The 23,863-nt window shown below is 44.3% G+C and overlaps 1 protein-coding gene across 1 annotated transcript in view; it reads left to right on the forward strand.

Moving 5' to 3' along the window:
* The window catches only part of LOC137384384 (dynein axonemal heavy chain 17-like), a 1,056,876-nt gene that overhangs the window by 684,845 nt on the left and 348,168 nt on the right, over positions 1-23,863 (forward strand). The window contains exon 51 of the mRNA XM_068058353.1: positions 15,921-16,012. Coding sequence (XP_067914454.1) covers positions 15,921-16,012 — 92 coding nt within the window. The remainder of the gene's footprint in view (positions 1-15,920; positions 16,013-23,863) is intronic.

The raw sequence follows: 23,863 nt of genomic DNA on the forward strand, positions 1-23,863 counted from the left end.
GTTGGGGATGCCTCTGGGAAGAGAACATGAGGGTAGAATGAATGAGACCCCAAAAAGCAAGTCAAACTGCTGGAAGAGAATGGAGGGCACCAGCAGTCACACACCCCTTAACTTTCTTCTTACAATCACCATCACATTGCCCTCTTTCACTCAACAATTTAATCTTTCCCTCACTTGACCGCAAACATGAAAACCAACATGATACTCAAATGCAAAACCAAATTTATCAAATCAATAATCACACACTTTAAACAAAATTAAACTATTTACCCTTGTGCATTCCCTTAGTGCCTGCCTTTCATATTGCTTTGATTATCCTAGTGCTGCTATGAGGTGTTTTCTCAGTGGCTGGAGTTTGGGAGGTGCAAGGCCTCCATTGAGAACACTGCAGATGGCCTTGGAGGACTCCCTCAAACAGCTCTGGAGCTACAGGGCCCAGCTACAGACTGCAGCATCTTGCCCTGAGCTGCAGCAACCTGTTCCAGCTGGCTGATAGGCACCAGCAAGGGCACTGGCAGAATGGCAGGAGTAGGAGTAAGTATACTATCATCTGAGAGAGTACAGAAGGATCCTCTTCTATGGATCCCATGACACTGTCCTGGGACAGTGCCCATTTGCGAATATTGGAGAATAGAGTGCTGGACTATTATTAAGGAAGTCTTAACAATGCACTTAGAAAAACACAGTATAATGAGAACAAGTCAACATGGTTTTACTAAAGAGAAATCCTGTTTGACAAGTTTATTAGAGTTTTTTGAGGATGTAACTACTAGGGTAGATAAAGGGGAACCAGTAGATGTAGTATACCTGGATTTCCAAAAAGCATTCATAAGATGCCACACAAAAGGTTAACAGACAGGAAGGAACAAGTGGGTATAAATGGGGCATTTTCAGGTTCACAGAATCACAGAATCATTACAGTACAGAAGGAGGCCATTCGGCCAATCCGTGTCCGCACTGGCTCTCTGAAAGAGCAATTCTCTCAATTCTATTCCCCTGCCTTCTCCCCGTAACCCTGCACATTCTTCCTTTTCATATAACTGTATATTTCCCTTCTGAATGCTTCAGTTGAACCTGCCTCCACCACGTTCTCAGGCAGTGCATTCCAGACCTTAACCTCTCGCTGCATGATAAAGTTTCTCCTCATGTCACTTTTGCTTCTCTTCCCAAATACTTTAAATCTGTGCCCTTTTGTTCTCGATCCTTTCACGAGTGGGAACAGTTTCTCTCTATCTACTCTATCCAGGCCCCTCATGATTTTGAATACCTCTATCAAATCACCTCCCAGCCTTTTCTTTTCCAAGGAAAACGGTTTTAACTTTTCCAATCTATCTTTATAACTGAAATGCCTCATCCCTGGAACCATTTTCATGAATCTTTTCTGTACTCTCTCCAATGCCCTCACATCTTTCCTAAAGTATGGCGCCCAGAACTGGACGCAATACTCCAGCTGAGGCCGAACTAGTGTCTTATACAAGTTCAACATAACTTTCTTACTCTTGTACTCTATATCCCTTATAATAAAGCACAGGATACTGTATGCTTTATTAACTGCTCTCTCAACCTGTCCTGCCACCTTCAATGACTTATGCACATATACATGTAGGTCCCTCTGCTTCTGCACCCCCTTTAGAATTGTTGGCAGGCAGTAAATAGTGGAGTACCACAAGGATCAGTTCTGGGGCTTCAGCTATTTACAATCTATATTAATGACTTCGATGAAGAGACATAGAGTAATGTATCTAAGGTTGATGATGATACAAAGATAGGTGGAAAGGTAAGCTGTGAGGAGGACACAGAGAGGCTGCAAAACGATATAGACAGGTTAAGTGAGTGGGCAACAAGATGGCAGATGGAGTATAATGTAAGGAAGTGAGAAGTTATGCACTTTGGTCGTAAGAATAGAAAAGCAGAATATTTTTTTAAAAGGTGTGAAACTTGTAAGTGCTGATGTTCAAAGAGACATGGATGTGCTTGTACAAGGAACACAGAAAGTTAACATGCAGGTACAGCAAACAATTAGGAAGGCAAATGGCATGTTGGCCTTTATTGCAAGGGGATTGGAGTACAGGAATAAAGAAGTCTTGCTACAATTACATTTCTAACCTTTGCCAGTTCTGATGAAAGGTCACAGACCTGAAACCTTAACTCTGTTTCTCTCTCCACAGATGCTGCCAGACCTACTGAGTATTTCTAGCATTTTCTGCTTTTATTTCAGATTTCCAGCATATGCAGTATTTTGCTTTTATTTTAATTGTTAAGATTCTAACAGGGCTGGATAGGGTAGACACTGAGAGATTATTTCCACTGGTCAGGGAATCTAGAACACAGGGGTATAGTCTCAGGATAAAGGGCTGATCATTTAGGACTGAGATGAGGAGAAATTACTTCATTCAAAGGGTTGTGAATCTTTGGAATTCTCTATCCTAGAGGGTTGTGGATGCTCTATCGTTGAATATGTTTAAGGCTGGGATAGACAGATTTTTGGTCTCTCAGGGAATCAAGGGATATGGCAAGCGGGCAGGTAAGTGGAGTTGAATGCTAAGATCAGCCATGATCGTTTTGAATGGCGGAGCAGGCTCGAAGGGCCATATGATCTACTCCTGCTCCTATTTCTTGTGTTCTTGATTTCTGTGATGCCCTGGATGCCCCTGTCAACAGTGGCACTCATAAGCAAGATAGCCGCCACCTGAGCTTCAATTTCTGCTGCGGTGCTGATTGGAAAGATGGGCTCGAAGCCCTGTACCAAATTGGAGGTGGACACCTACATGCTTTCCAATATTGTGTGCAAACTCTCTGACAGGCATGCCAGTGCACCAAACAGTACACTCTCTGACAGGCATGCCAGTTCACCAAACAGTACCTGGTGTATGGCCATTAGCATTTGTCACTGTCCTGGCCCATTGAAGGCTGCATCTGAGTTCTCTGCAGCAGAATTAGTTTATGAGCTCATCCTCCTCCAACCTGGCATCTGTGGCCTTCTGTACAAAGAATCTCTTCTTGGTGTGTCCTCCAGCATCGACAATGGCCACAGCCTCCCCCCTGCCCCTTCTCATTATTGTCAGCATCTTTGCCTCAATGGGGGAAAGGGTATGTAACTGCACTAGTTCTTCCATCACTGGCAATCTGCAGTGATGTGTTATGCACCACCTTCTCCTGCAAGAAAGAGGGAAGTGTGAAGTTGAGAGTCTTGCAAGATGTCATGTGGCTGTCATGGTTGAGTAGCTACTCGTGTGTCTGTGAGATGTGAGTTGTGGATATGAAGTTTGTAATTATGCTGAGTGTGTGAGGTTGGGTTAAAGGATATTATTTGAACTGTGTTGTACTGTGTTGTAAATTGCAAGTTGATGGGGGATGGGAGTGCTGTGAATTCAGCAGTTCATAAGGCGATGAGTGGTGCAGTTGTTACGAGATACCATTTGAATTTCTTTTCAACTTTGACAATTATCAGATTATTAAACTTCATCCAGCACTACATCTATATCCTAGGAGTCATACTCCTTGCATTGACCTTGTTTACAACTTTCTCCCACTGCCCGCGCAGCAGCTGCCTGGAAGGCTTCCTATCCCTCCCGTTCTCTATCAGTGCCTTCAGTGCAGCTTTTGAGAACCTCAGTGGCAGCTTCAGCTATTTCACCCCACAATTCCACTCATTGGGCTGAATCTTGTGGTCCCGGCGCCGGGATTGGCGGCGGGCGTAAAAAAATGGCGGTAGGCATGCACGGGCCACACACTGCCACGCCGCCGCAATCTTGAGCCTAGTGGTTCATTATCAGATGCAGGGCAGCCGCACCCACCCCACCCCCACCCCCCAACCAATCACATGGTGGGAGCAGCCTTGGCGACGCCGTGAATGCCGCCAACTGTTTCTGCACAGGCGCTGGCACCATTTTTAAAGGGCTGCCAGCCCTGTGAAGAAACTACAGAGTTGCCCCTGCCCCTGCCCCCTCCTAACTACACTACCAATGTAGAGATCACCCCTTTTCCCCCAGCTGCAGAGTTGACCCCTTCATCCAGGGAGAAGACTCGGAGGGCGGAGTTCCGGAGCGGTAAGTATAAAAAACTTACCTCGAGGATTCACGGCCTGCAGGGATTACTCCCTGTGCCACGTGCCAGTGAGGCTAGAAATAAGAAGATAGTGTAGCTAAACACGTGGCTGAACAGCTGGTGTAGAAGTGAGGGTTTCAGATATCTGGATCATTGGGATCTCTTCAGGGACAGGCGGGACCTGGACAAGAAGGACGGGTTGCATCTAAACTGGAGGGGCACAAATATCCTGGCTGCGAGGGTTTGCTAGAGTCACTTGGGAGGGTTTAAACTAGTATGGCAGGGGGGTGGGAACCAGAGCAGTAGGACAGCAGGTGAAATTAATGAGGGAGAACTAGTAAATAAGGCCAGTAAGACTAAGAGGAAGAGCAGGCAGGGAGATGTTGCGGAGCACAGCGGGACTGGTGGTGTGAAGTGCATTTGTTTCAATGCGAGAAGTATAACAGGTAAGGCAGATGAACTTAGAGCTTGAATTAGTACTTGGAACTATGATGCTATTACAGAGACTTGGTTGAGGGAAGGACAGGATTGGCAGCTAAATGTTCCAGGATTTAGAAGCTTCAGGCAGCATAGATGGGGATGTAAAAAGGGTGGGGGAGTTGCATTACTGGTTAAGGAGAATATCACAGCTGTACTGCGAGAGGACACCTCGGAGGGGTCATGCAGCGAGGCAATATGAGTGGAGCTCAGGAATAGGAAGGGTGCAGTCACGATGTTGGGGGTTTACTACAGGCCTCCCAACAGCCAGCGGGAGGTAGAGGAGCAGATATGTAGACAGACTTTGGAAAGAAAGGTAACAGGGTTGTAGTAGTGGGTGATTTTAACTTCCCCTATATTCACTGGGACTCACTTAGTGCTAGGGGCTTGGATGGGGCAGAATTTGTAATGAGCATCCAGGAGGGCTTCTTGAAACAATATGTAGATAGTCCAACTAGGGATGGGGCCGTACTGGACCTGGTATTGGGGAATGAGCCCGGCCAGGTGGTCGAAGTTTCAGTAGGGGAGCATTTCGGGAACAGTGATCATAATTCCATAAGTTTTAAGGTACTTGTGGATAAGGATAAGAGTAGTCCTCGGGTGAAGGTGCTAAATTGGGGAAAGGCTAATTATAACAATATTAGGCAGGCACTGAAGAATTTGGATTGTGGGCGGCTGTTTGAGGGTAAATCAACATCTGACATGTGGAAGTCTTTCAGACGTCAGTTGATTAGAATCCAGGACCAGCATGTTCCTGTGAGGAAGAAGGAAAAGCTTGGCAAGTTTCGGGAACCTTGGATAACGCGGGATATTGTGAGCCTAGTCAGAAAGAAAAAGGAAGCATTCATAAGGGCACGTAGGCTAGGAACAGACGAAGCCCTTGAGGAATATAAAGACAGTAGGAAGGAACTTAAGCAAGGAGTCAGGAGGGCTAAAAGGGGTCATGAAAAGTCATTGGCAAACAGGAATAAGGAAAATCCCAAGGCTTTTTATACGTATATAAAGAGCAAGAGGGTAACCAGGGAAAGGGTTGGCCCACTCAAGGACAGAGAAGGGAATCTATATGTGGAGCCAGAGGAAATGGGCGAGGTACTAAATGAGTACTCTGCATCAGTATTCACCAAAGAGAAGGACTTGGTGGATGATGAGCCTAAGGAAGGGAGTGTAGATAGTCTCGGTCATGTCGTTATCAATAAGGAGGAGATGTTGGGCGTCTTGCAAAGCATTAAGGTAGATAAGTCCCCAGGGCCACTTTGGGATCTACCCCAGAATACTGAGGGAGGCAAGGGAAGAAACTGCTGGCACCTTGACAGAAATCTTTTCATTCTCATTGGCTACAGGTGAAGTCCCAGAGGACTGGAGAATAGCCAATGTTGTTCCTTTGTTTAAGAAGGGTAGCAAGGATAATCCAGGAAATTATAGGCCGGTGAGCCTTACGTCAGTGGTAGGGAAGTTATAAGAGAGAATTCTTCGGGACAGGATTTACTCCCATTTGGAAACAAACGAACTTAGTAGCGAGAGGCAGCATGATTTTGAGAAGGGGAGGTCGTGTCTCACTAATTTGATTGAGTTTTTTGAGGAAGTGACGAAGATGATTGATGAAGGAAGGCAGTGGATGTTGTCTATATGGACTTCAGTAAAGCCTTTGACAAGGTCCCTCATGGCAGACTGGTACAAAAGGTGAAGTCACATGGGATCAGAGATGAGCTGGCAAGATGGATACAAAACTGGCTCGGTCATAGAAGACAGAGGGTAGCAGTGGAAGGGTGCTTTTCTGAATGGAGGGCTGTGACTAGTGTTGTTCCACAGGGATCAGTGCTGGGACCTTTGCTGTTTGTAGTATATATAAATGATTTGGAAGAAAATGTAGCTGGTCTGATTAGTAAGTTTTCAGACGACACAAAGGTTGGTGGAGTTGCGGATAGTGATGAGGATTGTCAGAGGATACAGCAGAATATAGATCGGTTGGAGACTTGGCGGAGAAATGGCAGATGGAGTTTAATCCGGACAAATGTGAGGTAATGCATTTTGGAAGGTCTAATGCAGGTGGGAAGTATACACTAAATGGCGGAACCCTTAGGAGTATTGACAGGCAGAGAGATCTGGGCGTACAGGTCCACAGGTCACTGAAAGTGGCATCGCAGGTGGATAAGGTAGTCAAGAAGGCATACGGCATGCTTGCCTTCATCGGTCGGGGCACAGAATATAAAAATTGGCAAGTCATGCTGCAGCTGTACAGAACTTTAGTTAGGCCACACTTAGAATATTGCGTGCAATTCTGGTCACCACACTACCAGAAGGACGTGGAGGCTTTGGAGAGGGTACAGAAGAGGTTTACCAGGATGTTGCCTGGTCTGGAGGGCATTAGCTATGAGGAGAGGTTGGATAAACTCGGATTGTTTTCACTGGAACAACGGAGGTGGAGGAGCGACATGACAGAGGTTTACAAAGTTATGAGTGGCATGGACAGAGTGGATAGTCAGAAGCTTTTTCCCAGGGTGGACGAGTCAGTTACTAGGGGACATAGGTTTAAGGTGAGAGGGGCAAAGTTTAGAGGGGATGTGCGAGGCAAGTTCTTTACACAGAGGGTGGTGAGTGCCTGGAACTTGCTACCGGAGGAGGTGGTGGAAGCAGGTACGATAGCGACGTTTAAGAGGCATCTTGACAAATACATGAATAGGATGGGAATAGAGGGATACGGTCCCCGGAAATGCAGAAGGTTTTAGTTTAGGCAGGCATCAAGATCGGCGCAGGCTTGGAGGGCTGAATGGCCTGTTCCTGTGCTGCACTGTTCTTTATTCTTTGTTCCCACACCAACTACATAACAAATGCAGAGTTCACCCCTCCCACCACCCTAGCCCAACTACACTACAAATACAGAGATCCCCCCATTCCCCACCTCGGTGGCGGCAGCTTTCCCTGGACAGGAAAGTGAAGGCTCATGAGTGCCGCACATCGCACTGAAGATCTGGAACTGCAGGTAAGATTGCTCCGGTTTTGACTTTAATCCATGTAAACAGGTAATTTAATTATGTAAAGTTGGGTCCCGTCACAGAGCAGCGGAGGGCCGGCCATGGAGCTTCCCCACCAACGGGAAGATCGGGCCTGGCAAACCCGGCATCAGGTTCCATGGCGGGCCCCTGTCGTTCCAATCTCACCCCCCCTCCACCACGAAGCCTGACATCAGGAGAACAGGATTCCAGCCATCGCTGCAGCCACAATGTACCTGCCTTTTAAGAGATGATGTTAAACACCTGCCCTCTCTGGTAGACATAAAATATATGCAGCACTATTTTGAAGAAGAGCAAGGGAATTCCCTCTGATAGCCTGGCCAATATTTATCCATCAATAGACAGCATTAAAACTGATGATCTAGTCATTATCAAATTGTTGTTTATGGGAGCTTGTTGTCTGCAAATGCTGCTGTGTTTCCTAAATAACAGCAGGAACTACACTTCAAAATTACTCCAGTTGCTGTAAAGTGCTTTGGGATGTCCTGAAGTTGGACAAGATCCAATTTCTACTCCACTTTTTCCTCTGATGGGGGAATCCGGATAAGGGGGTATAATCTTAAAATTGGAGCACTACCATTTAGAAATGCAATCAGAAAGTACTTTTTCACAGAAAAGTTAGTGGAAATCTAAAGTCTCTCCCACAAAAAGGCTGTGTATGCTGGATTAATTGATATTTTCAAGACAGAAATTGATAGATTTTTGTTAGGTTAGGGTATAAAGGGATATGGAGAAAAGATGTATAAATGGAGTTGAAGTATAGGCCAGCTATGATCTAATAGAGTGGCAGAATAGGATCAAAAGGCTGACTGGCCTACTCCTATTTCTATATTATTACTTCCCAAGGATTAACCAATTCACTGCAACCCTGATACCAATAGAAATTCCAGTGTGAGAACTATAATTGACACTTTTCAAACAAATAGCATCTCTTATCATGGTGATAGAGATTGCATAAGACCCCATATCCTTTCCATCACAAAGGCCACATTGCTGCCTCCACCCCTGCTTCAGCCCATCGGATGCTGAAACCCTCACCCTTAACTGTTATAATTCTCCAATCCTCCGTGCTCAGTAAACTCATCCAAAACTGTGCTGCCTTTATCCTATCCCACATCAAGTCCCATTTTACTGTCACCCCTGTGCTCACTGATATGCATTTGCTCCCAGCCTCAACACGTCCAATTTTAAATTTTCATAATCGTTTTCAAATCTTCATGCCCTATCAAGACCCTTCTTAAAATCTACCTCTTCGACCAAGGTTTTGGATATACACCTAATATCTCCTTGATTCCACATTTGTTGTCTAATTACATCTCTGTGAAGCTTGGGACATTTTCCTACATTTTTCCCTTAAATGGCCTATTACATTACAACAGTGACTACACTCCGAAAGTAGTTCATTGGTTGTGAAGTGCTTTTGGGCCCTGAGGTGTGAAAGGTGTTAGATAAATGCAAGTCTTCCTTTCTTTCTTTTAAATCCAAGTATCTGTTATTATCGGGATGATTATCTACTGAGAAAATCTTGTGAGCATAGAACCTTCTCAGCAGCTTTGTACCAGCATACTTTAACTTGCAACCTTTACCTATTGTTTTCACCTCCCCTGTTTGTTTGTTCATCAAGAGCAACTTGCATTTATATAGCACCTTTAACATTGTAAAATACCCTAAGACACTTCACAGGACTGTTATCAAAAAAAATTTGAAAATGAACCACATTAGGAGATATTAGGACAGGTGCCCAGAAACTTGGTCAAACTGATGGATTTTAAGGAGCATGTTAAATGAGGATTGAGGGAATTCCAGAGGCATGGCCACCAATGATGGAGCAAAGGAAATCAGGATGTACAAGAGGGTACAAGAGGTTGGAGGAATGTAGAGTTTCAGAGTGTTGTAGGGCTGGAGGAGGTTACAGAGATAGGGTCAGGCAAAGCCATGGAGGCATTGAAACACAAGGATCAGAATTTTAAAATGAAGGCATTGCTGGAGCAAATTCATGGTGATGGGTGAACATGACTTGGTGCAAGTTAGGATATTGGTAGCAGAGTTTTGGATAAACTGAAACTTTTGGTAGGTGGAAAATGAGAGGGTGGACAGCAGAGCAGTGGTAGAGTCTGGGGGCATGTAATGACCAGTGAAGGTAGGTTTGCGGTAGACCGTGGTAAAGAACCCCTTAGCAGATTTCTCAACTAGTACGTCAAGGAAAGGTTGCCTTATCGACAATCTCGTAAATAGGGCCCGGGCCATTTGCTCACCCTGCAAGCTTGGTGCTGAAATAGGGCGAATCAAAGACATTCTGCATGGCAATGGGTACCCTGATCAGATCATTTCTCACTGAATATCACACAAACTTATGAATGGGCCTAAGTCCGCCATTTTCGGCCTTGAAAAGTGCCCAGTCTACCTCAAATTACCTTGGAAGGGTAATGCATCCCAAAGCTAGCTGTTTCACGCTGCTACTATACAGTAGCAACACGTGTGGTGTTTGCCACTAACAGGATGCTGCCGTCGATCCAAAACGATGTCCTGCCTATAACACAAATGAGCAATGTGATATATGAATTTCAATGCCAGTGTGATGCTTGGTATATAGACTGTACGTCCCAAAGACTGGCAGATCATATCAAACAACATTTCCCTTCCGCTGTTTGCAACGGACAAGGTACAGGCCGTACCTAACCAGCTCGTGCTTGCAAAACTCAAAACACTAGTGTCCAACATTAGATGTGATTCTGCGAATTGACAACATTTGCTAAATAATCCTCAGTGTGCTAAGAATTACACAATTTAAGATTGTCAGTAGGTCTCGCAGTGTGGCGCATATGCATGTACTGTAATTAATACACAGGGCCCTGTTCTTTGCAGACAGAAAGAAAATGTACAAACATTGCACCTGTTCCAGCTAAAAAGAAATCAGTGACAGCCATTCACTGGTTCATTCCTCAGCGCAATGCCTTGACCAATCAGAGTCAAGCTGCCTGGTTTAAATTTCAAACAAAGCTTGGCAATTAACTGTCAGCCACGTAAACTGGTGCATTCTCCATGGCAATGCCTCCCCCAATCAGAGTTCACTTGCCAACCAATCAGCATTCTCTTCTAATGTAGTATAAAGTCATTGTTTTCTCTTACATTGGTATTCTTACGGATCATCCTGATGAGTACAAGACCAAAAACTTCGACAACATGTCTCTATTTTCAACAAGTTATTCGGTCTTGGTGATGGAGAGGATATAGAGTTGGAAGATCAGCTCAAGATCAATAAAAAGGGTCACCTATCTCAAATTTTCCCAAAAAAAGATACATTTAATGAGACTTTGGCACTGCTGCAGTTGCTAATCAAAAAGTAGGTCTCCTAATCTGGCATTCCCTAATTGCTATACAATGCATTTGTGACATACAATTTGATGTTATAAGGAGAAGCAGGATGCATGAGTCTCATTTAAAAGTGAAATTTATTGAAATCAAATATCACACTGAATTTCATGACATAATTGAGATTCTATATGACAGCTCAACATTCCTGGCCTCCTTTGGAGTAGCTGTTGAAGCAAGTTGTTGTTTTTTACTATGAGCACTTATGTACTTCTTTTGTACAATTTTAGCTGTTTTGTAGCCTATTGTTATGGACAGATGGAAGGGGGTGTGGGTGGTTTCCACCTCCCAACTGACTGCAAACGGGTTATGTTAAAAATGTTGAATTATCCCGGAGCGTTTTTTTAAGAGTCAAATAAACAGACAAATGGTAGGTTTTCTCCTAGATTAAAAATAGATAACTATTTATTTTTATACAATTCCAGAAATGGTCGCAACCTCATCCACACACACATTCACTCACACACACATACTCAAGAATTGATAGATAGAGAGCAAAGGATAGGATGTAGTTCAAAGTGAGGTAGGTGTTTGTGGTTGAGGGTAAACCTGTAGACTCTCTTTTAAAGGTGCAGGCCTGGATGTTTGTGGTCTTGAACTTGTTGAGGTATTGTACTTGTGGTTAAGATTGCAAATTGGAGGTGGTGGGCACTTTCAGTTCTCTGCTCTAACAAGTTGAAGAGTAGAATTAGCAGCAGAGCTTCTTCTTCGCCTGGCTGTATCTCTTTCACAACCCCTGGCTGAACAGCTTTCTGTGATGTTGGCTTGATCTCCCAGAGGGCTACCTTTTAAGGTAAAAATCCAGCACATTAGAGTTTCTGTTAGGAGACACATGGCCTTTTCCCCTGATGTGATCACACAATGGACCAGGATGCTGAATCCATGGCTCTCTATTGATGTCTGGATGGGTACCATTCTGTTATGATATGGCTACTTCACCCCTATTCATTCTGGTTTTGGCTGTGAGTTCGCCTGTCTTCAGCATCCTTTGTCAATCCATTCATATCGATCAGAGTCATTAACATGATATAGTCCTCCTTTCAATTTCAAAGGGATTCTCCCCAGAGCTATATCAGACAAGGTTAACAAGTTCCATCTTGGCAGACAGGTTTGTTTATTTCCAGCACAGGAGAGGTCATGTGACTGCTACTTCATTTTGACTGTTGTATAAGTTTCCATGTTCTTATGGTTTTGTTTAGCAGTTGCCTTTTTAGATTCAGAATTCTTCCGTTTCATTAAAATAAGAGCAAAATACTGTGGATGCTGGAACTCTGAAATGAGAACAGAAAGTGCTGGAAATACTCAGCAGGTCTGGCGGCATCTGTGCAGCGAGAAACAGAGTTAACATTTCAGCTCTGTGACCTTCAGGTCTGTGACCTGAAATGTTAACTCTTTTTCTCTCTACACAGATGCTTCCAGACCTGCTGAGTATTTCTGGCAATTTCTGTTCTCATTTCTTCCACTTCATTGTTTATTTCAACCTGAAATGTTAACTCTTTTTCTCTCTACACAGATGCTTCCAGACCTGCTGAGTATTTCTGGCAATTTCTGTTCTCATTTCTTCCACTTCATTGTTTATTTCAACATGGCTCCTTATCTGCATGACACTATGTATTTCTGCCCTTTTGCTAAAGCCTTTAGTTTGCTCGCCAACTCTTCTCAGAACTTTGGCCAAATGCTGCTGCATTCGAAGTTACAGGTAGCAATTTTTGATTGGATGAGAATCCTTTAGGCTGTTCCTGTAGTGCTGCATAAATGTGATAAGGAGGTGATAACAGCATCAGGTCCAAAAAGATGTTGGGTGGTGTTATTAGTGCAGTCATTACCCAAGGAACTATATTTATAGACCATGCCACCCCTTCATGGATATGTGAAAGGATACTGATATTCACTCTATCTGCTTCACTGCAATGATTAGAATTAGAACATTACAGCGCAGTACAGGCCCTTCGGCCCTCGATGTTGCGCCGACCTGTGAAACCATCTGACCTACACTATTCCATTTTCATCCCTATGTCTATCCAATGACCATTTAAATGCCCTTAAAGTTGGCGAGTCTACTACTGTTGCAGTGGTGATATCCTTTCACTGATTGTACAGTGTTTGCAAAATACTAACAGCTGCAGTACTAGACTGGAGCTTGGCGTGGATCATCAATTTTATTTTGCACTTTTCCAGTTGTTGCTAGATGAAAATGTTTGCCTGTTGAGAAAGATGAAACCACAAAGACTAGATATTTGTGAAATTGGGGCATATCTTTGGTATTGTGGGACTCCTCTTTCTCCCCCCATCCTCTGACAAATAAACTACCATGGCTCTGGCCAATTTTACAGACTCAAGATCAATGGGCTGAATTTTCCAGACTCCCCGAAATCAGGGGTTGTGGTGGGGGGGCCAGAAAATGCCTCCGGCAGAGGCCCGCCATGGGCCTTGACGCTGGAGAGGCCCGGCCTGATTTTGCTGGCAGTGGTGAGGCCTCTTGCAGCACCCTCTGCTCAGCGGCGGAAGCCAAATCTGCATATGAAAAAAAATGTAAATGAAGGAATAAATGACCTACCCGCTTCTGCCATCTGTTCCGGAGCGATATTGGTGCCGTGGACCGGCACTCCCATGCCTTCGGATACCCATCTGGGGATCCAAGGCGGAACACTGGTAGGGAGGGGGAGCAGGTAAATTTTTCTGTGCGAGTTGTGGGGATGGGGGGGGGAGTGGGGAAGTGGCATCAAAGTAATTTCATTGGTGTAGGGGATGGTCGAATGGAGTAAAGTTTATAGATTATGAATTTTGGGGGGGAAGTGGACAGGGGAAGTGTTCTTGGGAGGGAGAGGGCAAGTAATGCATTGCAATTTATTGGGGGGGCAGGTGGGAGGGGACAAATTAACTGTTTTTAAAATATTTTGCAACAGCTCTCTTTAAATATTTAAATTAAATGGACGGGCTCGAAGCCCTTTAAAAATGGTGTTATTGCCTGCGCAAAGGCTGCTGACGCCATTGCTGGGGACGGACTGCCTGCCCTCTCCATGTCATCGGGGTGGGCAGTCCACCCTGGCCATTTAAATGAGCTGCCCCACTGAATATCGCGGAGGCACTGCAACGTGCAGTCCGCACGGGCGGATTGCTAATGTTTATGTCGCCCACTGATTTCGTCAGTGACAATGTAAAATGCAGCCCAATGTTACCACTAAGCTGTACGTCTGTGCTGCAATGTGGCAACCCAAAAGACCCCGCGCTGGCTACCCACCTGTCGGCCCTTTTACAGTAATGTGCATGCGTGGCCGTGCAAAAAAATTAGAGACCGTGCACTTAAACAAATTGCCCTCACACTCCAAAACAATTAGAGGGTACGTTGCTTAGGATCACTTAAATAATTTTGGTGGGCTCCTCAACCTCTGCCATGATGTCTACCCTGAGGAGAATGCAAATTATCTGTCACAGGGATTGGAGATGTCCTACAGCAAAGCATGACTACTGGTTTCTGATAGATAATGGCTTTAAATAATAAAATATTTCCAAAATTTGTGCTTGTGTTCCACAGTCAATTAAAGAAGCTTTCCAGGTCTTAGATCTTAAATATCCTGTTCCCCCGTCACCATTTGGACACTGGATGCCATGAGATGAATAGACATCCTTGGCACCCAATGTTGCTATGGCTCAAATGACAGTAAATATATCACGACATATTTCCAACATGTGAATATGATTCCAATACAGTCACCCATATATGGGCAAATGTATTGAACCTCTGGCAGGGGACCTGCTGGAGCAGCCCTGCCAGCCCCCCTGCCCTCCCCCTACTTACGCAAAAAATAGAATCATAGAAAGTTTACAGCATAGAAAGAGGCCACTTTCCCATCATGTTTATGCAGGCTGAAAAAAGAAAGCCACCCAGCCTTTCCCCGCTTTCCAGTACTTGGTCTGCAGCACATTACGGCACTGCAGGTGCACATCCAGCACATTTTAAATGAGATGAGGTTTTCTGCCTCGACTACCCTTTCAGTCAGTGAGTTCCAGACCCCCGCTACCCTCTGAGTGAAAACATTTTTCCTCATCCTCCCTCTAAACCTTCTATCAATCACTTTAAATTTATGCCCCCTAATCACTGACCCCTCTGCTAAAGTAACTAGGCCTTTCCCATCCACTCTATCCAGGCCCCTCACAATTTTGTACATCTCAATCAAACCTCCCCTCAGCCTCCTCTGTTCCAAGGAGAACAACCCCAGCCGATCCAATCTTTCCTCAAAGCTGCAATTTTCCAGTCCTGGCAATATCCTCGTAAATAATCTCCATACCCTCTCGAGCGAAATTACATCTTTTCTGTAATGAGGTGACCAGAACTGCAAACAGGACTCAAAATGTGGCCTAACTAATGTTTTATATAGTTCCAGCATAACCTCCAACTCTTATATTCTATGCCTTGGCTAATGAAGGAAAGGATTCCACATGCCTTCTTATCCACCTTATCAACTTGTCCTGCTACCTTGAGGGATCTGTGAGCATACACTCTGAGGTCCCTCACTTCCTCTACACCTCTCAGTATCCTCCCAATTATTGTGGATTGCTTTGTCTTGTTTGACCAAATGCATCACCTAACACCTGTATGGGCTAAATTCCATTTAATCTGCAGACAGAGGGCAGAAAATCACAACCACTATTTGCTTGACCCTCACAATTTAATTTTCAGGACAAGAAGCTAGAGAAAGTAAAATAAAGGCCAATTTTCCCAACCCATATTTTTTTTTTTATTAGTCACAGCCTGTAATTCTCTTTCTTTTCCTTTCTGATAACTTTTCTCCTTCCCTACTATTCTTGTCTACCATCTGGATTTTTCAGTCCTCTGCTGTTGCTTGGCATCATTTTGGATTGAAACCCTGATCCTATTCCCCCAATGGAATTAACAAGCTTATGCTGAGGTCGGTACAATTGTCCAGTCAATTAGAATCATAATTTTAGATGTTTAAAGTGCAACATTCTGATATTTTATGTTCCTTTTTAATAAATTATTTTTATCAACAGCCTTGCATCAGAAAATTTCATCATTTTACCTACCCACTGCTATAAAGTTTCATTACATATTCAACTTGAGAGATCTTTCAAACATATTCCAGGTACAGAATTTCACTTGTAACCTCGTGAATGTATGAACACATACATTTTCCAGCTGTGGCTCTAAGTGTTTCTAATTTATTGGATTTTTATTGTTTGTTCATGCATTTATGTTGAGTTTGTAATTTTTCTTCTTTGGCCTCCTTATCTCGAGAGACAATGGGTAAACGCCTGGAGGTGGTCAGTAGTGTGTGGAGCAGCGCCTGGAGTGGCTATAAAGGCCAATTCTAGAGTGACAGGCTCTTCCACAGGTGCTGCAGTAAAATTTGTTTGTCGGGGCTGTTACACAGTTGGCTCTCCCCTTGCGCCTCTGTCTTTTTTCCTGCCAACTGCTAAGTCTCTTCGACTCGCCACACTTTAGCCCCGCCTTTATGGCTGCCCGCCAGCTCTGACGAACGCTGGCAACGGACTCCCACGACTTGTGATCAATGTCACAGGACTTCATGTCGCGTTTGCAGACGTCTTTAAAGCGGAGACTTGGACGGCCGGTGGGTCTGATGCCAGTGGCGAGCTCGCTGTACAATGTGTCTTTGGGGATCCTGCCATCTTCCATGCGGCTCACATGGCCAAGTTTGTAATTAGATGCAATAAAACAACTGTACAGTGACTTCCAAATGAACTGTGACCACAATATTGAGCAACAGGTCCCAAAAGTTTCTACTTTGGATATAATCAGTAATCTGGGCACAAATTGCATTCAAAATTGCACTAGTTGTGAGAAGTGTTTATTCTCTTGAATTTCTGCATATTGTCAAACATTTAGATTGTTATTTTAAAAAAATATTTCCATTAAAAATATTCCGTGATATATTTAAGAGTGGTAACCAGGTGCAGCTTTATGAATATAACTGATAGTGGATTTATCACAAAAAGTAAGCATTTTTATTCTAGTCCACCACTGGTAAGTAAACCCTATATTAAATAACTAAAATTGACCTTTAAAAAAATTATGCAGTGTCATTTACTAGTTACATTGTGTACAGTTGTCAGTTTCTTAGTAAATTAAATATATATACAATATAAACTTTTGAAACTTGACTATTACTGTCCTTGCGCCTATAAAAAGCTTAGTTTTAAGACCCTCCTAGATGGCCTGCAAAACAGGCGCAATTTGCAGAGACTTGCAATGGTGATTAATTGGATCTGGGGCGTGGCCAATTTTTCAGGTGGGACCAGCTTCCAGTGCAATCATAGAATGATACAGCACAGAAGGGAGATACTTGGCACATCATGCCTGTGTAAATCCTTTGAAGCAGCTGGTCCCAATTAGTCCCACTCCCCTGATCTTTCCCTATAGTCCTGCCAATTTTCCACTTCAAGTATTTTTCCTATTCCTTTTTGAAAGCTATTTGCCTGTATATTACAGTTGTAATGATGATGAAACTGTCTTGCATCTGACCTCTGGCATCCTCACAGGTGCAGTTAAACGCAGAAATCTAGAAGTTGCTGTCCATGATTTCTTGTGCTATTGAAATGCCCACAGATGACAATTTTTAGAAATAACTGAACTGACAAAGACTTCTTATATTACGGTGTAATATTGCTGCTAATCCCATTCCCACCCACCCCCCCAAAAAAATTAGGCCTTATTAATGAGGTGAAACTGTTTTTTTGACAGTGTAATAATTCATAACCCACTGCTGAAGAGCCTCTCTGGCCCTGGAAAACCAATTTTATATTTGTGTGTTATCAAATTTTTCCAATATGATAAAAAAAATCCATTGCTTTCTAATATAATATACATTGTAAGTTCCTTTATGATATTTCTGCTTCTAGTGTGTAAGTACCAATATTAATTTAATTCTCTGTAAACGTGAAGAATAATCAGTGCATTTTACAGCAGAATAACGTACATTAGCTGTTGCTGAGTAGATTATGTATATAGACCTTAAACATCATCACAGGATGTGATGTCACGAGTCTGAACCTCATATTGCTCAGTGTTAATGTAGATGCCGAAGAGATAAACCCCTGTAAATAAACTCCTGTTACTTTGATCCAAAGTCTACTCTCCTCATTTGATAATAATGGCACACTGACCACTATAGTACATTTACTTCCTGGTTTGCTGGCTGTGAGAATTCTTCAATGTGATTGGCTGCTTAGCTTGCTTGATCCCATAGTGTAGCTGGGTGCCTGGAGATCCCCTTGACTTGACGCCATTATATTAACATTGGGAAAGGTGAAATCCATGTCACAGTGATCACTAGCTCTTTGTGGGCAACTCTCTTCAAGTTCAACAGCGAGCGCTATTGCTTCTCTGCTGACTTCAAAATCCAGGTCCTTATTAAATCGCTTCCATCACCCTTCCAGACAGTGCATTCTAGATCATAACAAGTTGCTGCAGGAATTCTTTTTACCTCATGTCTCTTGTTCTTTTGCCCTTACCTTAATTCTTACTTCTAGTTACTAGCCCTTCACAGATTTCAAAAGGCTGGTCTCACATTAAATGAGAAGTGTGCATTCTCACACTCGATAGTGAGGTTCTTTGGCCACATAATTGGTGGATCTGGTACCAAGATAGATCCACACAAGACAAAGTCAATAAAGGATTTCCCAGAGCCAAAGAATGTAACAGATTTACAGCGATTCATGAGTAAGGTTAAACAGGTAGGTACATTCCGACCAAATCTAACGACTATTAATGAGCCTTTACGACAACTGCTAAGCAGCAGCAATGTCTAGTGCTGGGGAGACTACCAGAAAAATTATTTTGAGAAAATCAAGGAAATGTTAAATTCATCAGAAGTATTAGCACACTATGATCCCGAGCTCATGACCATTATTGCAGCAGACACACGGCAACAGGATTAAGTGCAGTCTTATTTCAGATTCAAAAAGATGGATGACGCAGGCCTGTGTACTTTGCCTCTCATTCATTCACAGAGACAGACCAAAGATATGCAATAATTGAGAGGGAGGCATTGGCAGCAACATGGGCATCAAGAAATTTTCGGGCTACATACTGGGCCTGAACATTAAGATCGAAACTGACCATAAGCCACTAGTGACGTTGCTTAATTCAAAGGAGCTAGCAAAATTACCCCCAAGGGTACAGAGATTTCAATTACAACTAATGAGATATAACACAACAACTGAATATGTTCCAGGTAAACAGCAGGTAACAGCTAACATGTTATCAGGAGCATCAATTACTATACCTGAAGTGGGAGATGTATGTCTCATTCCTGGACGAAGTGGAAGTCTTCGCTTTAGCTATAACCAAAGATTTGCTGGCAGTTGCTCAAATATTAGGCCAAGTTAGAAACCTACAGAAAGAGGACGAAGTCTGTGAAAAAGTAGGACAGTTTTGCCAATAAGGTTGGCCAGAATATATGCCTAATAACTCAGTTTTTAGAAAATATCACAGCAAAAAAGCCAACTTACTATTGTGGACGACTTACTAGTCGAAGACGAAAGACTAGTTATTCCAAGGGCTTTAAGGTTGGACGTCCATTGAGATTCACCAGACTGATTCCTAGGATGTTCTATGAGGACAGGTTGAGGAGACTGGGCCTGTATCTCTGGCGTTTATAGAGTCATAGAGTCGTACAGCATAGAAACAGGCCCTTCGGCCCATCGCGTCCATGCCGACGATAATGCCTATCTATACTAATCCCACCTGCCTGCATTAAAACCATATCCCTCTATGCCTTGCTCATTCAAGTACCTGTCCAGATGCCTCTTAAATGATGCTACTGTTCCTGCTTTCACCACCTCCTCTGGCAGCTCATTCCAGATACCCCCTATTCTTTGTGTGAAAAATTTATGCCTCTGATCCCCTTTAAACCTCCTCCCTCTCACCTTAAATCTATGCCCTCTAGTTTTAGTCACCCCTACCATGGGAAACAGACTCTGGCTATTTACCCTATCTATGCCTCTCATAATTTTATATACCTCTATCATGTCCCTTCTCAGCCTCCTTCGTCCAGGGAAAACAGACCCAGCCTATCCAATCTCTCTTTATAACTCAAGCCCTCGAAACCACGCAACATCCTTGTGAATCTTTTCTGCACTCTCTCTAGCTTAATCACATCTTTCCTGTAGTGCAACGACCAGAACTGCACACAGTACTCCAAATGCGGCCTAACCAACGTTCTGGACAAGTGTAACATGACATCCCAACTCTTGTACTCAAAGCCTCGGCCGATGAAGGCAAGCATGCCATACGCCTTCTTCACCACCCTGTCTACCTGTGTTGTCACTTTCAAGGTCTCTCTGCTCAACAACACTATCTAGGGCCCTGCCATTCACCGTATATGTCCCGCCCTGGTTTAACATCCCAAAATGCATCACTTTGCACTTGTCTGCATTAAATTCCATTTGCCAATCCCTTGTCCACTTTCCCAGTTGGTCTATATTCTGTTGTAACCTTAGACAACCTTCTTCACTGTCCACTATACCACCAATTTTGGTGTCATCTGCAAACTTACTAATCATGCCCCCTACATTCACATCCAAGTCATTAATATATATGACAAACAACAGAGGGCCCAGCACCGATCCCTGCAGTACACCACTGGTCACCGGCCTCCAATCTGAAAAACAACCCTCCACTACCACCCTCTGCCTCCTATCACCAAGCCAATTTTGTATCCACTTGGCTAGCTCACCCTGGATCCCATGTGTTCGAATCTTCTGGACCAGCCTACCAAGGGGACCTTGTCAAAGGCCTTGCTAAAATCCATGTGCACCACGTCCACCGCCATGCCCTCATCAATCCTCTTGGTCACCTCCTCGAAAAACTCAATCAAATTCGTGAGACATGATTTCCCATGCACAAAGCCATGCTGACGATCCCAAATCAGACCTTGCCTTTCCAAATGCAAAGAAATCCTGTCTCTCAGAATCCCTTCCAATAACTTTCCCAGCACTGATGTAAGGCTCACCAGCCTATAGTTCCCCGGTTTATCCCTGCTGCCCTTCTTAAATAAAGGCACAACATTAGCTATCCTCCAGTCTTCCGGTACCTCACCCGTGGATAACGATGAGACAAAAATCTCTGCCAGGGCGGCAGCAATCTCCCCCTTTGCTTCCCATAGCATCCTAGGATACACCTGGTCAGGCCCTGGGGATTTATCCATCGTAATGCGCTTCAAAACCTCCAACACCTCCTCCTTTGTAATGTTGATATGCTCCAGGATATCGCTGTTCCCTCCCTTGAATTCACTTGCTTCCATGACCTTCTCCACGGTAAATACTGACGAGAAGTATTCATTTAAGACCTTGCCCATTTCCCATGGCTCCACACATAGATTACCACACTGATCCTTAAGGGGACCTACTCTCTCCCTAGCTACCCTTCTACTCTTAATATACTTCTAGAATCTTTTAGGATTCTCTTTTATCTTATCTGCCAGGGAAATCTCATGGCTCCTTTTTGCCCTCCTAATTTCCTTCTTAAGTGTACTCCTACATCCCCTATACTCCTCAAGGGACTCGCTTAATGCCAGCTGCCTATACCTGACATATGCCTCCTTCTTTGTCCTGACCAGACCCTCAATATCCCTCTTCAACCAAGGTTTCCTAAACTTGCCAGCCTTGCCCTTCCATCTAACAGGAACATGCCGCCCTGAACTCTTCCTATCTCACTTTTAAAAGCCTCCCACTTGCCAGATGTCCCTTTACCTGTAAACAGTCTCTCCCATTCAACTTTTGAGAGTTTCTGTCTGATGCCATCGAAATTAACCTTCCCCCAATTTAGGGCTTCAACCTGAGGACCAGTCCTATCCTTTTCCATAACTATCTTGAAGCTAACAGAGTTATGGTCACTGGTCCCAAAGTGCTACCCCACTGACACATCAACCACCTGCCCAGCCTCATTCCCTAAGAGGAGGTCGAGTGTAGCCCCTTCTCTAGTAGGGCCATCCACATACTGCTTCAGAAAACTATCCTGGACACACTTAACAAATTCTTCCCCATCTGATCCCTTAGCACTAAGGCAGTCTCAGTCAATATTAGGGAAGTTAAAATCACCTACTATTACAACCCTATAATTCCTACACCTATCTGTGATTTTCCTACATATGTGCACCTCTAATTCCCTCTGACTATTGGGGGTCCTATAGTATAATCCCATCAAAGTGATCACCCCTTTCTTATTTCTAAGTTCTACCCATATGGCCTCGCTGGGCACTCCCCCCGGGATATCCTCTCTAAGTACTGCCGTGATGTCCTCCCTAATCAATAGTGCAACTCCCCCTCCTCCCTTACCTCCACCTCTGTCACGCTGGAAGCATCGGTACCCCGGAACATTGAGCTGCCAGTCCTGCCCATCCCTCTACCACGTTTCCGTAATAGCTATAATATCACAATCCCATGTACCAATCCATGCTCCGAGTTCATCTGCCTTACCTGTAAGGCTTCTTGCATTAAAGTAAATGCAGTTTAGCCTAACAGACCTTCCATGCTCCCTGTCCTGCCCCTGCCTGGCCTACCTACTGCACTTGCTTGCTTTAATCTCTACATTTGCCTCAACTATCTCATCAGAGAGACTGCTACTTTGGGTCCCACCCTCCTGCCAGACTGGTTTAAACCCTCCCGAGTAGTACTAGCAAACCTCCCCGCAAGGATATTGGTCCACTTCCAGTTCAGATGCAACCCGTCCCTCTTGTACAGGTCATCTCTGCACCAGAAAAGATCCCAATGATCCGAGTCGCTGAAGCCCTCCCGCCTACACCAGCTCTTCAGCCACGCATTCATTTGCTTTATCCTCCTATTCCTACCCTCACTAGCACATGGCACAGGGAATAATCCTGAGATTACAACCCTGGAGGCCCTGCTTTTTAACCTTCTGCCTAACTCCCTATATTCACTTTGCAGGGCCTCATTTCTCTTCCTGCCTATGTCGTTCGTACCAATATGGGCCACGACCTCTGGCTGCTCACCCTCCACTTTCAGAATGTCCTGCAGCCGCTCCGACATCCTTGACCCTGGCACCAGGGAGGCAACATACCATCCTGGAGCCTCGTTTGCGGCCACAGAAATGCCTATCTGCTCTCCTTACGATAGAATCCCCTATCACTATAGCTCTTCCAACCCTTTTTCTCCCCTGCTGTGCAACAGAGCCCTCCGTGGTGCCACGAACTTGTCTGTTGCTGCTTTCCCCTGGGAGGCCATCACCCCCAACAGTATCCAAAGCAGTCTATCTGTTTGAGAGGGTGATGGCCACAGGGGACTACTGCACTATCTGTCTGCGCCTACTACTCCGTCTGGTGGACACCCATCCCTTTTCTGCCTGTGCAGCCATTACCTGCAGTGTGACCACCTCACTAAACATGCTATCCACAACGTCCTCAGCATCAAACATACAAAATTATTAAAGGGATTAAAGGGATTCGTTGAAGGATTAGAGGGGACATGAGGAAAAACTTTTTCAGCCAGGGGTGGTGGGTGCCTGAAATTCACTGCCAGGAATGGTGGTGGAGGCAAAAATCCTCAATTCTTTTAAAAGGTACTTGGACATGCACCTGAAGTGCTATAACCTGCAAGACTATGGACCATGGAAGGTGGGATTAGATTGAGCAGCTAGCTTTTCTCTGCCTGCATGGACACGATGGCCTGAATGGCCTCCTTCTGTGCCATAACCTTTCTTTGGTTCTATGGAAAGACAGAGTAGATGCAGAAAGGATGTTTTCCCTGGCTGTGGGGTCTAGAACCAAGGGACACAAATCTCAGAATAAAGAGCAAGTGATTTACGGCTGAGATGAGGAGGAACTTCTTCACTCACAGAGTGGTGAATCTTTGGAATTCTGTGCCCCAGAGGGTGGAAGAAGCTCAGTCACTGAGTAAGTTCAAGACACAGATCAATCGATTTCTAGTTGCTAATGACATCAAGGGATATGGGGATAATG

The sequence above is a fragment of the Heterodontus francisci genome, chromosome 26 (assembly GCF_036365525.1).
Source record: "Heterodontus francisci isolate sHetFra1 chromosome 26, sHetFra1.hap1, whole genome shotgun sequence".
Taxonomy (NCBI): domain Eukaryota; kingdom Metazoa; phylum Chordata; class Chondrichthyes; order Heterodontiformes; family Heterodontidae; genus Heterodontus; species Heterodontus francisci.